At 46.5% G+C, this 22,786-nt stretch overlaps 1 protein-coding gene across 1 annotated transcript in view; it reads right to left on the bottom strand.

Moving 5' to 3' along the window:
- The window catches only part of PTPRF (protein tyrosine phosphatase receptor type F), a gene marked incomplete in the record, with an annotated part of 622,098 nt that overhangs the window by 28,089 nt on the left and 571,223 nt on the right, over positions 1–22,786 (bottom strand). Inside the window, 8 exon segments of the mRNA XM_073593920.1 lie at positions 1,200–1,406; positions 4,842–4,932; positions 6,137–6,390; positions 11,776–11,873; positions 13,567–14,145; positions 15,881–15,998; positions 19,471–19,497; positions 20,861–21,054. Of these exon segments, the coding sequence (XP_073450021.1) occupies positions 1,200–1,406; positions 4,842–4,932; positions 6,137–6,390; positions 11,776–11,873; positions 13,567–14,145; positions 15,881–15,998; positions 19,471–19,497; positions 20,861–21,054 (1,568 nt within the window).

Here is a 22,786-nt window from a genome sequence, read left to right as displayed (position 1 = left end):
ATCCATAGTGACCACAAGGGGACCCCATAATACTGTCTAACGCGGCCCTTTTTCAACCAGGGTGCCTTCTGGGTTCTTCAGGGGTGCCTTGGCAAAACGCCTAAAAATTGTTCCCAGTTTTCCATATAGTTTTGGGGGGGAAAAAGTACACGGTTATAGATAAAAAAAACTCCTTTCTCCAGGAGAGGCACCACATTCAGGGCAAGGCAATGCCTATCAAGAGGCAACATGAATTTCTTGTGTTGCAGTATGCAAGCATTTTTTTTAACTAGGGTTCCAAAGCAGCCTGAGGTGCCACCTGGGTTCTTTAGAGGTGCCTAAAACTGGCCCAAAATTTACAAAAAAATAAGTTAAGTGGATCAAGTCTGCCTTTTATACAAAGCCAAAAATTTTAGCACCATGCGGGCCAGCTGCCGGGATCCTAACAACTGATGACGCCATAGGTCGATAATGAGGATGTTGGGCGTCTGACGGCATCCTTGTTTGCCCCTTTCCTGCTGCTCTCTGTCAGCACTGGGATCACATTAGCAGAGTGAGGTGGAGAAATAGAGGGAGAAGAGAACGTTTGGAATAGTATTCACTGCCAATGTGCAAAGGTGGAGGAATAAATAACCTCTAACGTTGGGTGTCCTACATGTGCGGATACTGCTGCAACATGTAAAACTATTAGTTTAGTGTTTTATATTTTAGAATGCGGTGGCTCAAGATTGTGCGGAATTGTAAAGGGTACCTTGACTAAAGAAAGGTTGAAAAACACTGGTCTAATGTATCAAAACAGGGATAACTGTGGATCAATTTTAGGTGAAGTTCCTTTTAAAGAGGACCTGTTAGAACCAAAAAGGTTCCACCTAGATCTGGAGGTGGTCATTGTCTAACTCCTAGGTAGTTCTAGGTAAGTCAGGCCTCCTATACCCCTTCGGGACTAGGACAGTAGCTGCTTCTGAGCCTTGAAAATATCAATATTTGATCTTGCGCTCACATTGGTGGAGGAACAGTCCTTGCGGACTGCAGCGATGTGTCCAAAGCAAGCTTTGGAAGAAGTATGCTTGGAATTCCTCGAAACTGAGAAGTAGCTGCCTGCCCTCCGATCCCTCAAAGTCTTTTGCTCATAAACCCATGAGTTATTCATATGCATTTATAAATATGTTCTGATGTAGTCATGCGTTGAGGTTATACGGTGTGCAAGGTGTCAGACTCACAGTGTCCCCGTCTTCTAGAGCTGCCAGCACAAAGCAGGTGTAGCTCAAGTCGGCGTTCAGTGGCTTGTTGACGAATCCATTATATTCTTTGTTGTCACCGAGTGTGAAGACTTCTGGGAGAGGGTTGAGACAAGCCGCTATGTACGGTTTATTCTTTGCAGCTTGACGTCTCTGCCGGCGGGAGCCCTGATTAATGGCCTCCAGAATCTGGGAGAGAAGAAAAGGATCACAATTACAGAAATGTTGTTTTATAAACTTTTAAGTATTATTTATTTATTACATGCATTTATAGGTTTGACTTCAAATAGCCTGCTCACACACTATGGGGGTCTACTTATAAAAAAAATAAAATTGCTCAAGCATTCGCACAGCAATCACCAATCATCGCTGTATTGAGTCAAAGATGTTTATTTCCTTTGATCGTTAGGGCCATCTTGTGGCCATAATGTGGTATTTTTCTGATTGGGGGTATTTCAGGAAAATGGCCACTAGATGGCGCTGATGATTTTATGAAATACACATATTAGACAATGCTTGAGACACTTGCACAGTATTTTATTTTACTGTTGGGAGATCCCTTACATAAAATCTGAGCTCCCAGCAGCTGCTCCTGCAAGATTCATACAGACCTGGTAATACCATCACAGTGTATGCCTGGGCATGTGTCTTATTATCATTTGTCATGGTTAAATAAATCCCCCCCTCCTTTTAAGGTGTCAGTAAAGGTTGCAGGGATGCTTGCATATGTTATCGGGGGGGGGGGGAGATTTCTTACCTTTGTGTGCATTTACCGTCACGTGTGAAGAATGGAATTTCAAACATTATTCCTTTACCCTCTGTGCTTATTGTGCTGATATGCAAGGCCAAAATTGCCTGAGAAACTAGAGCATTCCCTGCACTCTCTCCAAGGTCATCCTGGCTCCTTTCCTGCCTCTGCTATCATGCTGAGATCACAGTTTATCCCAGAATGTATTATTTATCTAAGGTGCCCATGGAGCAGTGGGATCGGGGTTAATCATATGAAGTATCTATGAGCAGTCTGTAGATACCACCAAGGTTCAATACACAGGTCTGGCCATTGTTTTTTGCACAGATAAGCCAACACTAGAAGCGTTTACAGAGCACCCACCCCACAGGCCACATGAACCTGTCCGCCTCTGAGGACTAGTGGCCATGTCCAACTTCAGAGATGTCAACTTATCAAATTCCAACTCATGTGACCTCACTGAATGGTTGTGATGAATCCTATATATATTACATACTATATGGCCAAATGTTTTTGGACCCCTATCAGGGCCTGGATCACCTGCTGAGGGGACTGTGCTTTTCAGAAGGGAAGTTTGTAGGTCCAATATCCACCAGCAGGTGTCTCCCAGCAGCCAGCACCAGGGGGAGCTGATTACTGGGATCTGCTGGGTGCTGCGAGACACCTGCTGGTGGAGACTGGGGGGGTATTTAGCTACTCTTCTGTTACACTTTGCTTCAGTGTTTTGTTTTGTTGCCAGATACTGCTGGACATGTATCTTGTTCCTGATCTTGATTGTGCTCTTTGCCTTCTACCCTGCTGCCTTGTTCCTACTTCCTTTTGTTCCTGATCCCAGTTCCCCCTTCCTTTGTGTTCCCTGCACCAGTGCACGTCCAGATTTACCTTGCTTTTCTGTGTTCCCCATTTGTATACAGTGGAACCTTGGATTACGAGCATAATCCGTTCCAGGAGAATGCTTGTCATCCAAAGCGCTTGCATATCAAAGCGAGTTTCCCCATAGAAGTCAATGGAAATGAAGATAATTTGTTGACTTCTATTACATGCAATACCGCATGTGGCCAGAGGTGGGGTGGGGGGTGCCGGTGTCTTGCTGAGAAAGTTCCCTCGGCGGATAAGGACCCCCCTGTACTGCACAAGCGCAGTACGAATGACTAGGAGCCGCCGAAAATAGCCGAAGCTGAAAAACTTCAATCAGCTGTACACGGCGCCTGCGCCCTGGGTCCAGGTTCAAGCCCCACCATCCAAGTGTACTTAGAGGGAGAATAAAAAAGTGCCGAGCGCAGCGAGGCTGTGCCCGAAGCGTGGCGAGGGGCCCTCTTACAGGCGCCGTGTACAGCTGATTTCTTCTCTATTTCGCTTCGGCTATTTCAGCCGGCTCCTACTGCGCAGTAGAGGGGGGTCCTTCTCCACCGAGAGGAACTTTCTCGGCAGAACATCGGAGAGTCTCAGAAATACTCGGGGACCGCTCGGCTGAACTCGGAAAGGCTCGGGAACGGAGTATTTCGGAGTGATTCCGAGTATTTCCAAACGGCTCCGAACTGTTCCGAGTGTCCCTGGCGCCCCCACACCTCTGGCCAAATGCGGTACTGAACCGCCCATTAGCTTGAATTTTGCTTGTTTTGCGAGACCACACATGCAAACCGAGTCAGAATTAAAAAAAAACAGTTGCTCGTCTTTCAAAACGCTCATTAACCGCGTTACTCGTAAACCAAGGTTCCACTGTATATTGTATATAGTTATTTTGATAGTTAAGATTTCAGGTATTCTATTTTGTCATTTAGTTAGGTATTTTGTTACTGGGTTTTTGGTTCACTTATATCTTTATGTTTGCTGGTGTTTGGATGGATTATATATAGTTTGGTCTCAGGTTCCTAGTGTAGCTACACAGATTTGGCCCTCTCTGCTGCCGATTCCTGACAACCCCTGACCATCACACCTCAATGAGCTGTTGGGCACCCCATTTCCAAGACCTTGTGGCTATAGCAACCCCCACTCTTCTCTAAAGAATTTCCACAAGGTTTTGGAAAGTGTGTGTGGGAATTTAACTTGTGAGGTCAGGTACTGATGTTGGATGAGAAGACTTGTGTCCCAACTCATCCCAAAGGTGTTCAGTGGGGTTGAGGTCAGGGCCCTGTGCAGGACACTCCAGTTCCCCCACACCATGCAGGTCAAACCATGTCAATATGGAGCTGGCTTTGAACAGACTGTTACCAAAGGTTGGAAGTGCACAATTGTCTAAGATTACTTTGTGATGATATCAACAGGACCCTTCACTGGAAACACCTGAACTCATTTTTTTTTAGAGGAAGGTCTACATACTTTTGGCCATGTATATCTGCACAATGACTGCAGGTGGCTTTGACTGCAGCTCAGAGAACCTCCTCGTAATCCACAAGCTTATTGAATAAAAAAAAAACCCTTCAAATGTCACATCAGGATCCTCATAGCTGCCTCTTGTTTGGTACACCCAGAGCCAGGACAAGGGGTGGGCAGGAGGGAGGCTGCCCTGGGTGCAATGGTTTATTGCAGGGATGGGGCGTCCTGACCCTAACCCTAAGGGAAGGAGGGGGTGCAGTTTGTCATCTATGCCCTGGGTGCTGGATGACCTTGTTCCGGCACTGGGTACACCAATAGTAATGTAAACCCCAAAATATAATGTAGAGCCTTAGTACTTTATCAAATATAGAATTACATTATCTAATCAGACAGAGAGGAACTGTAAAGAATGCACAAATTCTCATAAGAGCAAGTCAGAAGGAGACACAGGTGGGACTTAAAGCTTTGCCATTGTCCCATATACAACCATGCATGTGTGTACATTCTCCTCACAGTGTCTGTTAGGTGGGTGTGGAGGAATAACAGTGCTGTCCACTAACCTGCTCCAGTTCCATCTCCTCCGGGCTCTGCCAGCGAGCGCTCAGACCACCGCTGGAGGTGTCCAAGGGAAGGACCACGATGTAATACCATCTGGAGATTGAGAGATACAGGAGAGGATAAGACACCGATCGTTTAGTATGAAGAACAGATCCCCAAGGTATCCCCACAGGGGGAAAGATCATGGCATCAGTTCAATAAGACGATTGGGTTTATTTTATTTCAGGTTTAATTTATGGAGTTAAAGGTTCTCTTTCCTAGGCAATCATTATTTAGGATACATATAAAGCCAAAACCTTTTTTTTTTCAGTTTTGGAATGGGTAGGGAAGAACCCCTGTCCCTTTTTCGGTGTTGTGACGTACTGGAGGGATTTCCCTTCACTTCTTGTCCTGGAAACACATCGGGAAAGGAAATCTCTCCATTGAGAGGAAAATCCCTTCAGTGACAACTAAGTTACTGTTCCAGTGAGAACTCAGAATTTTGAATTTTTTAACAGGGCAGCAGAGAGGGCACAGGCAGTACTCTCAAACCGAGCCCGGGTCCTACTGGGTCACCAAAGGTCCTTTCCTGTGATGTGAGAGCTTTAAAGTGTTTTTAAAGGCAAATTTATTTTTATTAAATGATACAAATTTTATACTTACCTGGTACTGCAGAGAGCAGCCCTGAACCTCCTCTTCTGAGGTCCCCTGCCAGCGATGTCGGCTCCTCCTCTTCTGAGGTCCCCTGCCAGTGATCTTGGCTCCTCCTCTTCTGAGGTCCCCTGCTAGCGATCTTGGCTCCTCCTCTTCTGTGTCTGCCTCTATAGCAAGTGCTTGCTATGGGGGCAGACATGCAGACCCGATCCCGAGCCAGGCTGTGTGGGTCCATTGACACACACAGCGTGGCTCTGCCCTGCCCCCCCCCCTCTCTCTATATACTGGATTTGACTGACAGCAGAACTTGCCACTTAGCCAAGCTTGTGAGAGCGGGAAGAGAGGAGAGAATACTGCCAGAAGGGAAAGTGTTGATTTGATACAGGACTCAGGTAAGTAATTGGGGAGGGGGAAGGGTTAGGGCACATCGAGCGGCAAAACATTTTTCACCTTAGTGCAGGGAATGCATTACGGTAAAAAAAAAGTCTTGCCTTTAGAATCACTTTAGCCCGCATGTCTTAATAGTTTGCGCATTATCAAACCACAAGGAACTGCGTGACCCAATCCTTCCCAGAGTGTTTGTCTGTTCCTGGTTTTGGGCATTTTTATACAATGTTTCCAATATTAGTATACAGGTCCCACCGGGACACCAACTGCTAGTCACCTGACGGGGGCGCTGGTCTTTACTCTGGGCAGCTCCAGGGTAAATCGTCCTTCCTCCATGTACTTGCTGGCAGATGATGGCTTGGTCTGCAGGACATCGGGAGCCGTGCGGATGGACACTCGGTGTTGGAGACCGCCAGCGCTGCTGCCACGGTTCATGAGTACAAAGGAATACTCGGTGTCTGGCTGGAGGTTATTGATGAGCTTGCGCATGGAGTGACCGTCCACATCTACGTTCTGGTTGTTGTAAAGAATCTGCCAAAGGAGGAAAACATAACTTAAAAGAAGGTTTTCATAACAGATATCTGGAGCAGTGGGAAGGGGAGCGGGTCCGGACTGGAGCGGAGCGACCAGCAGAACACGGAACACGTGGCGTGAAACACGGGAATGCGATAGTGGAAGAGTTTCTAGGAGAAGACCTTAACCTCCCTGGCGGTATGATTATTTCGGATTTTAGGTGCTGAAAGCGGTACAATTATTTTGCATGGAAATTTGGCGTTTTATATTGTAGGTCTGTAATTTTTAACAATAACACACTTAAATCTGTCCAAACAAGAGTCTAGTAGATATCCTGGGTATGATAAAGTTTGAAACACAAAAACATAAATTATAATATAATAAATAAAAATAAATAATTAAAAAAAAAAAAAAATTAATACTAAAATAAATTTCCCCACGATTCACTATCGCTCAATTCTGCAAGTGTTCTAATTTACTATCGCTGTTTTCTAGCTGGTCTAAAGCCACTTTTGATGTAAAGGGACACTTTTTGGTTGCTATGGACAATCTCCAGTTTCCAGGCAGAAAGAACAGTATATATAATATAAAACTGCATGCAGGGCATAGGACAAAGCACTGGGGACAAAAGGGATGTGAAATCATTTCATACAGTACTGTGTGTGTTATGATTTTACACTTTTTTGAATTTGCCGCCAGGCTCCGCCCCCGTGCGTCGCGCCGTTCGCAGGGAACGGAGCCTGGCATGGAGAGGCTTCGGAGGAGACAGAGCCCGCAGACATAGCGGGGGACATCGCAGGATCCCGGGGACAAGGTAAGTAAAGCCACACCAGGATCCTGCGATGTAATCCCGAGTGTGGCTCGGGGTTACCACTAATGGTCCTGAATTTTAACCCCGAGCCACACTCGGGAAAACCGCCAGGGAGGCTACAGCTCTTCCAAGGGCCAGCTTTCTACTTGGATAGATCCGATAGGAAGTGAGTCTGAGCACCACCAAATTCAACGTCCTCCCCAGTGATTTGGACCCTTTATACTTGTACACAGCGCTGTTTTATCATACGAGTACCGTGTACTTTATTGCATCAATAAATATCCTTTTTACGGTTTTACACTATGTGGATTTTCTCCTGCTTTGTTTATACGGTGACACCTTATTCCAACACGCCTGTCTGAGATGTACCGGAGACACCTATCTGGGCGCACGTGACTCCGTAATAGAGTCCTTATGTTTTGGGAAGAGTCCATCCTATTCCTGGTGGTGGTGGTGGACCACGTGGTGTATGTCCAGTGGCGGCTGGGGCTAAATATTTCAGGTGGGGCGGCAGACTCTCAGAAGGGAAGGCGGCGATTGTCGCAAGCTCCAGCCCCCCCCCCCCCCCCACCCCCCCCCGGACCTTACCTTAGGAGGCAGGAAGAAAGGAAGAGCCGAGCCATTGCTTCTCCTCCCGGCTGAACAGCAGGAAGTGTGTCCTGACATTCAATTGGCAAGGGAGTCCTAGGACCCGCTTCCTGATTGGCCGGGAGGAGAAGCAGGAAGACAATAGCGAATATTAATTCGCTATTGTCACACCCAGCCTTTCTTTAAGCCAATTAGAGCCTCAGGCTCTAATCATGTGCTAAAAAAAAAAAAAAAAGAAAAAGAAAAACCCCTTTGGAATGCATGTATCTGGCGCCCTGCATGGGCCACAGCGCCTCTGCGTCCCTTATGGAAAAGCCGCCACTGATTTTATGTCCTTTCACACATGGTGACCCTTGGATATCAAGATTTGGACACTTCACTCATTTTATGATCACATTTGTCATCATTGGACTTGATATAGATATAGATATATCTCTATCTATCTATATATATTATATATATATAAATTTTCCTTTTTTTTTTTTTTTTTTTTTTTTTTTTTTACACATTTATTGTATGTGTTGGTTTAGCGCTGCAAATATCGTTTTCCATCAGTTATCACACGGTGTATGTGACTGTTTTTTGCAAGCGGCTATTTTCTACTAATTTTTATTTTTGTCAGCATGGCTTTTTGTTTTTATTTTTACACCCACTATGTGTATGTATGAATGTGAGTTAGGGACCTTAGATTGTAAGCACCCTGGGGCAGGGACTGATGTTGATGTAATATATATATATATATATATGCTGTGTAAATTGATGGCGCTATAGAAGTACCTGAAATAAATAAAATAAATGTCATATACTATATAATCAACGTAACATAAAATGTATAAAAATAGATTTGCCTTAAAATGTGATGGAATAAACCATATGATGCCATAAAAAATGTGCAAAGAAAAAAAAATTCTAATAAAATAGTCATAATCTTTATCTACTGTATTTATTACAAATCCTAATAGGTAGAATAGATTTTCCGCTTCTACTCCATTTTCATTATACAAATCAAGCAATCATTGGTGAGAGGTAGAAAAAAAAACGAAAATCATCATTTTAAACTTGATGATTATAGTTATCAGAATATCACATAATCCTATAACTATAATTATGAAGTTTGTTGGGATTACTCTGATTATGTTTTTTTTTTTTTAATACCTCTTGGCAATTATTGCTTGTTTTATACAACAAACCTGGAGTAGTACTTGAATATCTCATCTGCCTATTAAGACTTGTTTCAGATAGATCAATATTATTTTATTATTATAATTTTTATTCTTTATGTCTTTTTATAGCATCATATTTTTTTGATCACTCTTTATGCAAATCTATTATTATATTGTTTATATTAGATTGCTTATACAGTATACATAGTATGTACTGTTTAATATATATATATAAATATATTTACACTAAATAGTCAAAAGTATTGGGACGCCTGCCTTTACACGCACATGAACTTTAATGGCATCCCAGTCTTAGTCCGTAGGGTTCAATATTGAGTTGGCCCCGCCCTTTGCAGCTTTAACAGCTTCAACTCTTCTGGGAAGGCCGTCCACAAGGTTTAGGAGTGTGTCTATGGGAATGTTTGACCATTCTTCCAGAAGAGCATTTGTGAGGTCAGGCACTGATGTTGGACGAGAAGGCTTAGCTTGCAGTCTCCGCTCTAATTCATCCCAAAGGTGTTCTGTCGGTTTGAGGTGAGGACTCTGTGCAGGCCAGTCAAGTTCCTCCACCCCAAACTCACTCATCCATGTCTTTATGGACCTTGCTTTGTGCACTGGTCCAAATCATTTGGTGGAGGGGGGATTATAGTGTGGGGTTGTTTTTCAGGGGTTGGGTTTGGCCCCTTAGTTCTAGTGAAGGGAACTCTTAAGGAGTCACCATATCAAGACATTTTGGACAATTTCATGCTCCCAACATGACTGCCCACCAGTGCACAAAGAAAGGTCCATAAAGACATGGATGAGCAAGTTTGGGGTGGCAGAACTTGACTGGCCTGCACAGAGTCCTGACCTCAACCTGATAGAACAATTTTGGGATGAATTAGAGCGGAGACTGCGAGCCAGGCCTTCTCGTCCAACATCAGTGCCTGACCTCACAAATGCTCTTCTGGAAGAATGGTCAAACATTCCCATAGACACCCTCCTAAACCTTGTGGACGGCCTTCCCAGAAGAGTTGAAGCTGTTATAGCTGCAAAGGGCGGAGCCAACTCAATATTGAACCCTACGGACTAAGACTGGGATGCCATTAAAGTTTATGTGCCCCAATACTTTTGACAATATAGTGTGTGTGTGTGTGTATATATATATATATATATATATATATATACACACACATACATACACACACACACACACACACAATTCCATACTTTATATATTAAAATCAGCATCTTTCCTTTTGATTTGATGGTATTTTATGTTCTTATTATTCAGCCCTGATGAAGGGGGATTCCTGGCTCCCGAAAAGTGTTGGATTTTTCTCTTGACTTGTTTACACCCCTCCAGCGAACCCCCGGGGTGGACCAGGTTGGCTGAGAGCTGCCTATACAGCGTTGGTTTCAGGCCCTATTCTTCCCTTACCTGGGGGACAGAACACTCATTGCTAAACATTGAGCAGGCAGACGACCCATAAAGTGGTATTAGGAACAGGAGAATATTCTTCCTGTGAATCACAAAACTAGCTGAACAGTGTAAATACATTTTCAATTGTGTATTTAGAGGTTTATCTGGAATACTTAAGAATAAGGTGATGTTTTGTGCACACGCTCCATGTGCTGATATTAAGAAATCATCAAGCCCACGCCAGAAAAAAAAACAAAAACTTGGCGGTCAGAGTGAAGTTTAGGCAACAACTCATCCGCAATCCACACTCCGCACACCGACCCAATGTTCTGCTCCGCACACCGACCCAATGTTCTGCTCCGCACACCGACCCAATGTTCTGCTCCGCACACCGACCCAATGTTCCGCTCCGCACGCCCACCCAATGTTCCGCTCCGCACGCCCACCCAATGTTCCGCTCCGCACGCCCACCCAATGTTCCGCTCCGCACGCCCACCCAATGTTCCGCTCCGCACGCACACCCAATGTTCCGCACCGCACGCCCACCCAATGTTTTGCTCTGCACTCCCACCCAATGTTCCGCTCCGCACGCCCACCGACCCAATGTTCCGCTCCGCTCCGCACACCCACCGACCCAATGTTCCGCTCCGCACACCCACCCAATGTTCCGCTTCGCACACCCACCGACCCAATGTTCCGCTCCGCACACCCACCCAATGTTCCGCTCCGCACACCCACCCACCCAGTGTTCCGCTCCGCAATGTTCTGCTCCGCCCACCCACCCAATGTTCTGCTCCGTCCACCCACCGACCCAATGTTCTGCTCCGCACACCCACCGACCCAATGTTCTGCTCCGCACACCCGCCGACCCAATGTTCTGCTCCGCACACCCGCCGACCCAATGTTCTGCTCCGCACACCCGCCGACCCAATGTTCTGCTCCGCACACCCGCCGACCCAATGTTCTGCTCCGCACACCCGCCGACCCAATGTTCTGCTCCGCACGCCGACCCAATGTTCTGCTCCGCACGCCGACCCAATGTTCTGCTCCGCACGCCGACCCAATGTTCTGCTCCGCACGCCGACCCAATGTTCTGCTCCGCACGCCGACCCAATGTTCTGCTCCGCACGCCGACCCAATGTTCTGCTCCGCACACCCACCCAATGTTCTCCGCACACCCACCCAATGTTCTGCTCCGCACACCCACCCAATGTTCTGCTCCGCACACCCACCCAATGTTTTGTTCCGCACACCCACCGACCCAATGTTTTGTTCCGCACACCCACCTAATGTTCTGCTCCACACACCCACCTAATGTTCTGCTCCACACACCCACCTAATGTTCTGCTCCACACACCCATCCAATGTTCTGCTCAGCCACCTCGAGCAGAGCCACATAAAAAGAGCAGAGTGGGAGCCGCGTGTTATGGAACACTAACCTTGAAAGGCACGGCGGATTTGTACGAGTCGGGGACTTCCCAGCTGAGCAAGACCGATGTTTTCATCACCGCGTTCACCCTGAAATTCTTTGCAAACACTGCCGGGAGAGAGAAAACAAAACCTTCTGAGGGGATTCAATAAAACTGTGAGAAGATACGGGTTTCTGACACATTTTCACAATATGTTGATATTTTATTAACGTTTTAAGGGAATCTATCTGCTCTGAAAGAGACCCGGGGAACCGATTACAAGCATGTCATTTGTTTCTTGTCATAATTAAAATGTTACTAACCCCACAGCAGTATAATCAGTCTGGATATGTAGTAAAGCATGCTTGTTACCCTCACTGTGGAACCTAAGGGGTTAATCCTCTGCTTTCTGTAAAAAAAAGGCCATTTCATCCTGTCTTCTCTGATTTGCCCCTTCTTCCACTGTCCCCAATCCTTCTGCTGATAGATCAGAGCCTTGGGGGCACTCTGCACATGCTCAGTTTGGTGTCTATTGCTAGAGTTTTTTTTTTTTTCTTGGGAGGGTGCATGTGATCAGCACAGGGCCAATCAGCACTGTCCAGACAGAGGGTCAGGGTCCTGCAGCCTCATAGGACAATCAGGGGAGAATGAAAACTCCTCCTACAAGCTTCTTTTTTTCGTTGTAAAATTTGTATCTATCAATTTTTGCACTGACAAATATAAAAAAACACGAACAAAAGCCCAACAGGCCACACACAAATTCAAAACATACACTTCTTCAGCAATTGGCTCATTGTATAACCCCCGAGATCCATACCCATGAATATCATAACCAGATTACAAAAACTCCCATATCCTCCTACAAGCTTTAACCAGACACTGATAGAAGTCACAAGACTGCTATGTACTGCTGATGAGGAAAGGTATTTAGTATTTCCATGTTCTGTGTACTGTGGGAGACCTGAACGCACGTAACACTATAAGTTTAGGTTTTGCCAGGGCTTTTTTTCAGCGGGAACGCAGTTCCGGAACCTCAAACACTCAATGTATGTAGTGGTAAGGGATGGTGAAGTGTTCTGGGAGGTCTATATTTGCTGGCTACTCAGGGATCTATTGTCACTGGGGGTCTATTGTTGCCGATGGGGGGGGGGTCTGTTGTTGCTGGTGGGTCTTATGTTGCTGGGAGGGGGTCTACTGTTGCTTGCTGCTGGAGGGTCTATTGAGGCTGGCTGCTAGGGGATCTATTGTTACTGGTGGGGATCTATTGTTGCTGAGGTTGATCTATTGGTATTGGAGGTATTTTGCTGTTGGGGGTATCTTTTGTTTATGGGGGTGGGATTTTTTGTGGCTGGCTGCAGGGGATCAGGGATGGTGCTTGGAGATGGGTAGGGGGTGAAGACAAGCGGTGACTTGGAAGGGGGGGGGGGGGGGAGGGGGAGGAGGAGTATCTGCACCTATCCTCTGAGAAAAAAGCCCTGGGTTTTGCAAAAGCAATGAAGGAAAAATATCAGTGTATGCACAGCCAAAACTTTTTTAAATGTATAAAAATGAAATGAAAAAAAAGGTGCAAACATATAACCAAAAGCCTACAAACTAAAAACACAGGGAAAAGGAGGGCAGGATATCAGTAAAAGGACGGGAAATGCCATTATTTATAAATGTTATATTTTATTTTATAAAAGTTGTGGAAAAACAAAAAGGTAAAGAGGGAGGTTCCAAATGTCATACCTTATATACATCCCAATGGCTATAGGTAAAAACTCTCCACAGCTTTTATAGAATATAAAATATAAGATGACCTGTCCTTCAAAACATCCATACCTTGGTCCACAGGCATTGTGCGTGACTGAATGCTGGGGCTGAGGGGCCCGGGTCCCTTGTTGGTCCTTGCCCTGACCTTAATGTCATAGGTAGTGTCTGGCTTGAGGTTGACCAAAGTGATGTGTGTGTCACGGGTGATGTTGAACATATCCTGAGGGCTGTTGATGTCTCGGTACACCACCGTGTAGTTTGTGATCTTTCCGTTCCGTTCCGCCAAGACCGGCGGGTCCCAGGACACCTCGGTGGTGGACGTAGTGAGCCCAACGACCGCCAGGTTCTGTGGGAACCCACTGGGCACATCCTCAGGCGTGGAGATCTCCTTCTCGTACTCCTCTCCAAAGCCGGCCCGGTTCTTGGCGGACAGTTTGAAGACGTAGGTGGCCCCCCGGTGCAGTTTGGTCACTGTGTAGTGATGATCATTCTTTCCAAAGTCCATGGTGATGAATTTCTCCTCGTCCACCCGTTTATACTGCAGGCGGAAGCCCTGGATCTCTCCCATCGGCTCCCTGGGTGGATGCCACTGAATGAGGGCCGTGTTCTGAGACGTTGTGCCAATCACCATGCTGGGCCTGCCTGGCACTAGAATGATAAAAGTTCAAGGGATACAGACTCAGTTGTATGGAACGAACATAAAACAGCGAGCCAAAGTCTGCCTATTTTACAGGGCATCTTACATCATTGAATTAAAACTTTTAATTAGGATTCTAATCAAAGAGCAAGGTTCTTGATCTCCTGGTAGTAGCGGGTCAAGCCAACACCCCCCAGCCTGCAGATTGGAAAATGAAGGAGCTGAAGCACTCCAAGGAGTCATCCTTCTACTCACTTGGAAGGCTGTAGATGGCCTAAGCCTAAGGAAGAAGTGGTGAATCACTTTGAAATGCACTGCATACTAATTATTTTTGTAGGGTATTCACTTCAATGTGTGGTTTTTGTAAAGAGACTTGTTGAACAATTGTGGAGCCTGGAGATTTCTCACTCTGCAGGGGCGTATGTACAGGGGTCGCCATTGCAAAATGGCCCCATGCAGCCCCCCCAAGTGAGGGTGGCGGCATGTAGAGGAACCGATCCCTCCATGTGGTCGCTGAATGGCTGCTTCTTCTCCTCTCCCTCTCACAGATATTCAGGGGCTGCAGGAGGGAAATGGAGGGCATTGGTTCCTCTACATGCCGCTCCCGCCACCTCCCTATCCCTGTCCTGCTGCCCCAGGCTCCTGTGTGCTTCCCTGGCTCCCCCCACGTACCCCTTCCCGCAATACTGCTGGGTTTCTCCTTCCCGCCGGCTGCTGCAGGGGATCTGTCAGGACGAGAGCAGGGAAGGGGTCAGTAAATGTGTAATTTACCGGCTCCTTCCTTGTCTTAATAGTCAGTGATCGGTACCCCCCCCACTGACTTTTTTTTTTCTATTCATTTATAGCTGAGGCATAGTAAACAGTGTTTACTATGCTTCATTGTATGACTGAACGGAAAGCTCTGTACAGAGCTATTCCTGTTCATTCATTCTGTGCAGCTGAGGCTGCAAAGAAAGGGACTGATGAATCTGTCCTCAGTCCCTTTCTCGGTCTCAAAAGTAGGACATCAGGCGTCCCCCAACGGGTGTCCTAAAAAAAAAATATGTAAACAAAAAAAAAAAAACTGTAAAGAATAAAAACAAAAATAAAAGCCTACTGATACCAGCGGCGGAACTACCAGGGTCGCAAGGGTCGCACTTGTGCAGCTAAGACTGCAAAGAAAGGGACTAATGAATCGGTCCCCAGTTCCTTTCTCTGTCTCAAAAGTGAGGGTCGCACTTGGGCTTTGGCATTCACGCCACCGTAGGGGGACCCCAAGACAGCAAGCAGGTGGCCCGCTGTAGGACCGTAAAAAAAGGGTCCCACGATGGTTGTAACGGGCCCCGGTGGGGGGCCCTTCATGATTTCTTGCACTGGGGCCATGAAGGTTCAAGTTACACCTCTGTCTCTCTGCATTGCAGCTTACTCCATCCACAGTCCTCCGACTCATCCTACTGCTCCTTGAACCACATGCAATATATAGACACCTCTCACCATTTACAGAGGGATGAGCATGTTTTGCCTTACACATTGGCTTATTTCCTAGCGATGGTGTACTCCCTCTTTGTATTTTATAATACTGGGGTGTAACAAACACAAAGCTAAGGGAAATTTCCTCAATGGGGGTCACAGGTAGCAATAAAAAACATGATAGAGATTCTAACACCCCCCCCCCCCCCCCCCACTCCATTCAAAACTAAAGTGAAGCAGAGTTGGGTGTAAACACATAACTGGTTTCTTCTTCACTATAACATTGGAGGTACTTACCGGCCCCTGTAGTGGTCACAACTTTGGGCTTACTCCTGGCCCCGTCTCCCTTTGTGGTATAAGCCGCCACAGTGATGGAATAGGTGGTCTCTGGGGAAAGCCCAGTAATAAGGGCCTCCTGTATATGGGAAATAAGAGAGCGGTAAGTTTTTCTCCAACACTCAAAGCTGCCAGTGATGCAGTTCTGCATTTGCACAGAAGGGGGAACCGAAGGAACGCGTTACACATGGCCCCTTCTGCCTTTTACCAAAGGTGCTTTTTTTTTTTTTTTGTTCCCGGAGGTTACAGTCTCACTCAGGGAGGATAAGTGGCTCAGTGCGCTGCAAATCACTTATGTTAGGAGAAGAGTACGAAGATTCCCGGCCTCTGTAGAATAATTATCGATGGATATGCAGGCAATTCTGCAAAGGGGTGGACAATGCAGCGTTCCAGAACTAACTGGCAATACAGTGGTGCAAACAACAGGCACACCGGCAAACCTTTTTGTGATTTGGCAATGAAAAAAAAAAAAAATAACAAATCCAAAACCATGAGAGAGTGAGAGAGAGAGAGAGCGAAATGCAATTTGTAGAGCGATAGCAATCATTATGCCCCCATGATTATTCAATGAGAATCACATCCCAGCAGACGCAGAGAAGTGGCAGAGCTGATTGATGCCGCTTGCCCGCCCTTGTGCCCTCCGCACACACCCCCCCTCCCCCTTCAAGCCCTAATTTCCATGCAATACCCGTGACTTCCCAAGCTTGAAATCAAAGCAGGGAGGACTTGAGAAACAGAGAAACAGGAGGCAGTGACGGAGGATGGATAGAGAACAGAATGCAGACAATATCCCATTATTGAACCAATGATTATGGGACGGGGGGGAGAGGGACTGTCACAGAGGTCTCGCTGCCCTCCCAGTACTGTAATAAGAAGGGCACTCACTTATATGGAAGCTTGCTTTTTGTTCTGCAGCTTTGTGTGCTTGTTGTTCCAATGGTTTTCTTTGTGCATTTGAATTATTTTCATTGTTTTCTGTGTGTGATACATTTTTTTGTAAGGACTTTACAATCACATTACCTTTGCCTTTTCTTTGTGCAGCAGCAGAGCAGATAACTGTGCCATGCAATGAATAATAACATTACATAGCTATTCCTGCAGCTGGGACTAGGAGTACATTGTGCACTCCCTATTTCTACTGTCATTGAGCTATGCAACTATTCCGAATGACTGCAACTGTTTATATGAGCATTGTTTCATCTCAAGAGGGACCGTCTGTAACAAACACGAACATCAGAAGTGCATTGCACTGAGCACCTGCATGGACCCCCCACAATACTTGAACCTCTAATGTCCTGCAGGCACTCTTGTGCCCCCTACTCCTACAGGAAACATGGAGCCAGTTACTCCATGTGGAGTAACTAATAGGTGCAGTTTTAATGTATTAATATTACAGCCGAACTGAAGTCTCAGTTTAAATCCAATAAATACAATCCAGGTCCATCAAAACAAAATGACCCAAAGACTATACAGAGCAGCCACAATCTGAGCAAAAAAGCCTCTTCCCTGCCAGCCTGCCGCAAGAAGGACCCTTGTTCTCTGTGTGGAGACAGTGGTCTCTCTGCAGACACTCCAACCAGCAAAGCCATGCTCCTTGCTGATTAAAGCAGAGTTCCGGCCCCCCCACCACACCCTCCAAAAATTAAAAGTCAGCAGCTACACATACTGTAGCTGCTGACTTTCAATATTGGAACACTTACCTGTCCTGGAATCCAGCACCTCAGCCGAGGTTTCCATCAGCTGTCAGGAGCTGCCGCCGGCATTGCCGGTAAGGCCCCTTTCACACTGGGGCGGTTTGCAGGCGCTATTGCGCTAATAATAGCGCCTGCAAACCGACCCGAAAGTGCAGCTGCTTTGATTCCAGTGTGAAAGCCCCGAGGGCTCCCACACTGGAGCGATGCGCTGGCAGGACGGGAAAAAAAAGTCCTGCTAGCAGCATCTTCGGAGCGGTGAAGGAGTGGAGTGTATACACCGCTCCTTCACCGCTCCTGCCCATTGAAATCAATGGGAGAGCGCGGCTATACCGCCGGCAAAGCGCTTTGCGGTGGTTTTTAACCCTTTCTCGGCCGCTAGCGGGGGGTAAAACTGACCCGCTAGTGGCTCAATACCGACGGTAAATCGCTGCTTACAATAGCGGCGCTTTACCGCTAACGCCGCCCCCACCCCAGTGTGAAAGGGCCCTAAGGGAACCCGGCAGTGAAGCCTTGCGGCTTCACAGCTGTGTCAATGTCCCTACTGCGCATGCACAAAGCCATAAGTGGGAAGTCCGCCGGAAGTGGGAGCGGGTACCTGTCAAAACAGGTACCCGCTCCCCCCAGAAAGGTGCCAAATGTGGCACCGAAGGGGGGGGGGGAATCAGATAAGCAGAAGTTCCACTTTTGGGTGGAGCTCTGCTTTAAAAGGAAAACTCTAGTTCTGGCTTATCGGGGGGGGGGGGGGCATGTCTGACTTCTGAATTGAAAACACTGCTTCCACTCAGAGAGCAGGGTCATTCTCTACTACACATGAGTCAAACACAAGGCCCGTGGGCTGAATCTGGCCCTCCAGGCCATTTCATGTGGCCCTCCAACCTCTCCTGCAGTTGCGGAACCCCTCCTCACCTCCACCCCAACTTGTCTCAGCAGAGGGCAGCAGAAAGGAGAACAAAACTCCTCCTCCAGATCCTGCACTTCTCCCTGCAGCCCCAGAGAGGCTCGTCTCTGCCCCCCGTTAGCAGTGATCAGAGAGGAGGACATTACTCCTCGTACAGATCTTCTGCTTCTCTGTGCAGCCACAGCACCACCTCATCTCCACCTCCCCGGTCTCAGCATTCAGCACATTCCGGCAGCTGACTCCTGCCCTCCTCGGGTCCTCCTCTAGAACCTGCACTTTCTGCTTCCCAGCTCCACCTCAGCTTCTTCCCGGCAGCAGCACAAGATAAGAGGGGTGCATTGTGATGTAAGGGAGGGTGGGGGGGCTCTTGACTTCTGATGGTGGGGGGGCTTTGCTCTGGACATCTAGTCTTACAGGTACAACGAGCCCTTTGAGGGCAGCCATAATGAAATGGAGTTGGACCCCCCGGCTCTACTACTTCTTTCTGAAGAAAAATAAGTTAAACAGTTTGCAGACCTTTTGTTTTGATGCACCTGGGATGCAATTAGGTGAATTAAACTGAAGATTCAGTTAGGCTTTAAATCTACACAGTCCTGTACAGTGAACAGGTATGCACAACCAACTGCACTAAACAACGCTTTGAATGTGTTTGTGCTACAACCTCAAGCTTGCTTTTACCCCCATGTCACGTTGCAGGATAGCACAGTATAAAAACGATTGTGTGGACACGTGATAAAGGTACAAGTGTCCTAAAAACTGATACGACGGTGATGATGTGCACATCTTTGTAACTTGGTCCTGCCCAAACATGGCTTCACAAAGTGTGTAGGTGTGACAGGTGCTCTTTAAATTTGAGGTCATCAGTCAGTAGGAGTTGGCTCTGTGACAGCCCCTGGCCCTCTCGCCTTTACAACGCGATCACGCAACCTTCCCACGGACGGCAAACAAGATGTACTCACGTATTCTGCAGATTCCTCGGGTCTCCACTGGGAGGGACAGAGAGAAGAGGGGTAAATGGGATATGCAGGAAAAGGGTTACAACAAGCAGGGGTGTTGGCAGCTAACGCTGGCTCTATGAGAAGGGCGACATGCTGGGGATAGATGGGAAATGTACACATATGACAGCGGGCAGGGTCGGGGGGAATGTGAGGAATAAGTGGATATACTAGCTCTGCAAAGGAGGGACAGGACATGCTGGAGGAATTTACAAAGATGGGTGCGGGGAGTAAAATCAAATTTATTATTGGCGAGACCTCTGTTGGTAATTCTCTGTTTAGCAGCTGGATTTTCATCTGCCTAAAGATGACCTGACAGAAGAACGTAGGAGGCCACTGCTGATCACTTCCTGAAAACAATAGCTGCTGTTTATTGTGATCTTTTGTCTTCAACACTTTCGGAGTCATTGAACAGCTCTAAAGATCAGGATATAGGACTTCACTTGCTAAATGGGACAGTAACTCCAGAAGAACCCACCAACAGGTCATATGCTTTCAAGTTTTCCTTCATCTCCCACAGTTCATATATCACAGAGCTGAGGGAAATCCTGAAAACATGACCAGTTGGAGGTACCCAAGTACTGAATATGTGATTACTGCTTTACAATATGGCCTAACCCTAACATTCAGCATTTTGGAGCACCACACCAAAATGCTGAAGTTCAAAAGCGTTAATTCCAATAAAAGGTTCAAGCAAAATGGGTTTATTTGCATTTTGAGGACTCCAAAGTGCCCCCTTTCACTGGGGCTTGATCTAAAAGTAGGATTTAAAAGGATGGAGATCTAACGTTGGCAGACTGTTAGAATGAAGAGGAAAATTAATGTATGTATTATATACAGCTATGCAGGCTCGCTCATCAGCATCATGGTCATCGATGAGCAACATTGCGGTTGTGGAGATCCAACACTGCGGCGTGGTCCTCCTGTTCTTTCTTCCTCTTCCAGTTTCTGAGAGCCTTTTTGTAAGTGGGAGCTGCCAGCCCATTATAAAAATGATGCACACCATCCTTATCATGATACATTGCCTGAAAGAAAGCCAACTTTGGAATCCAGTGCCACCCATTCCTCCAATTGTTGGAATAGGACCTGACCAAGTCAATAGTTGGTCATGCAATGTGATCGATTCTTGTCTGCACCCTACTTGCACTATGCACCCCAGTGATGGCTCACAATTTACTGTCAATCTTTGTAAATTCCCCCGCCAGGTACTGCAGGACTCTCTTTAGCAGGTGTTACTCTAGTCTTAGGATTAGTGGGGGGGTGGAGGAGGTGGGAAAAGGGTCACACCAGTGGAGATCCAAAATGTCCAAATCTTGAGCCAAAAACAACCCTAATCATTTTCTCATCAACTCACCTGAGCCTCAGCCAGCATAACGTCCTTAATGATGGGGTTGCCACGAGGTTCTCCACCCTCAAGGCGGACGTAGGTCACTTGGTAGCCCCGGATCTGCCCGTTCTGCTTCGTGGGGAGAGGTGACTTCCAGCTAACACGGATGGATGTGGAATTAGCCGAGTCCACCTCGACCTTCCTGGGTGGAGCGCTGGGCACTGCAGAGGTACAGGGGAGGGAGGAGATTAGAACATTAGGGCATTAGAAAACAGAATGAAGTCCATAGAAACGTGTAAAACAAAGGATTGACCACTTGCAGCAGTGAAGGAAAGCAGATCTTAGCAGTCTATGCTACAGAGAAGAGGTCAGGCTGTCCAGCACTTCTTGACGTGCACTATCAAGGGTTAGTGTGATCCACGTATAATTTGGTACTTAACAGTAATTGTGTGGCAGGCACTTGAATGCAGGGCACTCTGGGAAATAATAAGGAAGCCAAATCACACACCATGCAAAAGACCTTGCCCCCTCCTAACTTCTCCTAAAATACATTTCTCAAAGTGATAGGTTCTCTTGACAAGCTATAATTTAAAAATTACCCTTGTGGCACTCCCTCACTGCTCTCTTCATATGACGAAGCCCTCAAAAAATAACCAGTACTGCTTATCATGGGGGGAGCATGTGAGCTGCATCCATTACTCCCATGATGCCGTGCCTGAGCGGCCAGAATGCAATGCCTGAGCAGCTAATCCTTTTCCTAAATCAGTGGTTGTCAACTTATGAGCTAAAGGGGGCCTCTAATGCAGCCCCTGACATCACAAAGGGCCACACATAAAGTTCAGTGTATGTAATGCTAGAAAAGCAGCATCCGCCCAGTGCTAATGGCTGTGAGCGCTGATCAGTGTGTGCGGGGAGATCGCTGCACTAACATCGGATGTGTTAGTATGGCGATGTGAAATCTTTTTTTCATTCAGCCTGCTGGGTTGAAGGAAAAAAAAAAAAAACTGCTAATGTCGAAAGGTCCATATTGGAAGATTTCCCCACTATTTCTGTTTTGGTGGCAACTTAACATTTTTAATTTTCATTCTCCTTCAAGCAGAAGTAAATCCATTGATTTAACAAATTAAAAAAAAACAGTTACATTCCCGGCACATGCCAGAAATGGAACTGTCACATCGGTTGTGCTCTCAGCCAAACCATCCAATGGCTGGTGTCATAACGGATCACATGTGCAGCACCATGGCAGTTGATGATTGAACACAGGCCAAGACAGCAGCTTCCTTGGCTGAAAACGATTGGAGGGTTTACTTTCACTTTCAGTCCCAGTGACAATGGCCACCAGGACAAATAGAGAGTGCGTGATTCTCCCCAGCGTTGATACAGATAGCGGCTCTAACCCTTCCCCACTTCATCAAAAACTGAAAAAAATAAAAAGTTCTAATTTTAGATACACTGTATCGATGACGTTTCTTTTAGTCAAGCCCTCTGCATAGAGGAGGCAGCAAGGAGCCTGCAGTGAGTGTGTTGCTAAATACCCTTCAGAGGTTCCCAGATTGCCGACAAAAGAGAGTGGCGTGTCTTGGTGTACTGCAATGCCTGGGTGAGATACTCCAGCTGTGACCATACAGTTTGGGTCTTAAGTTTTAATTTGCAATTCCTAATGGAGCACAAAATTAAATCAATTTTTCAGAATTTGCCAACTTTTTAGAATTCTATTGTTATCTTTTTGGACATCCAATGAAAAAAATTTCAAATCGTTTGGTCATAGGTAGCGATGTGGATTGGTTTAGGTGGTTGACATTTTGCATGAGCAGTTTAAGGCTAAAATTTGTAAAGTGATAGTAATGTCATCTCATTGGCCTGGTCATGGTAAGCACCACTCAGATACGGCCAGTTTAATGTACAATTCCATGCTGTAATCAGCCAGCAAAATGGAAAATGAGTGTTGTTTGG

The sequence above is a fragment of the Aquarana catesbeiana genome, linkage group LG07 (genome assembly GCF_042186555.1).
Source record: "Aquarana catesbeiana isolate 2022-GZ linkage group LG07, ASM4218655v1, whole genome shotgun sequence".
NCBI lineage: Eukaryota > Metazoa > Chordata > Amphibia > Anura > Ranidae > Aquarana > Aquarana catesbeiana.
The sequence above is the reverse complement of the archived record's forward strand: the minus strand, read 5'-3'. Positions and strand labels throughout refer to the sequence as shown.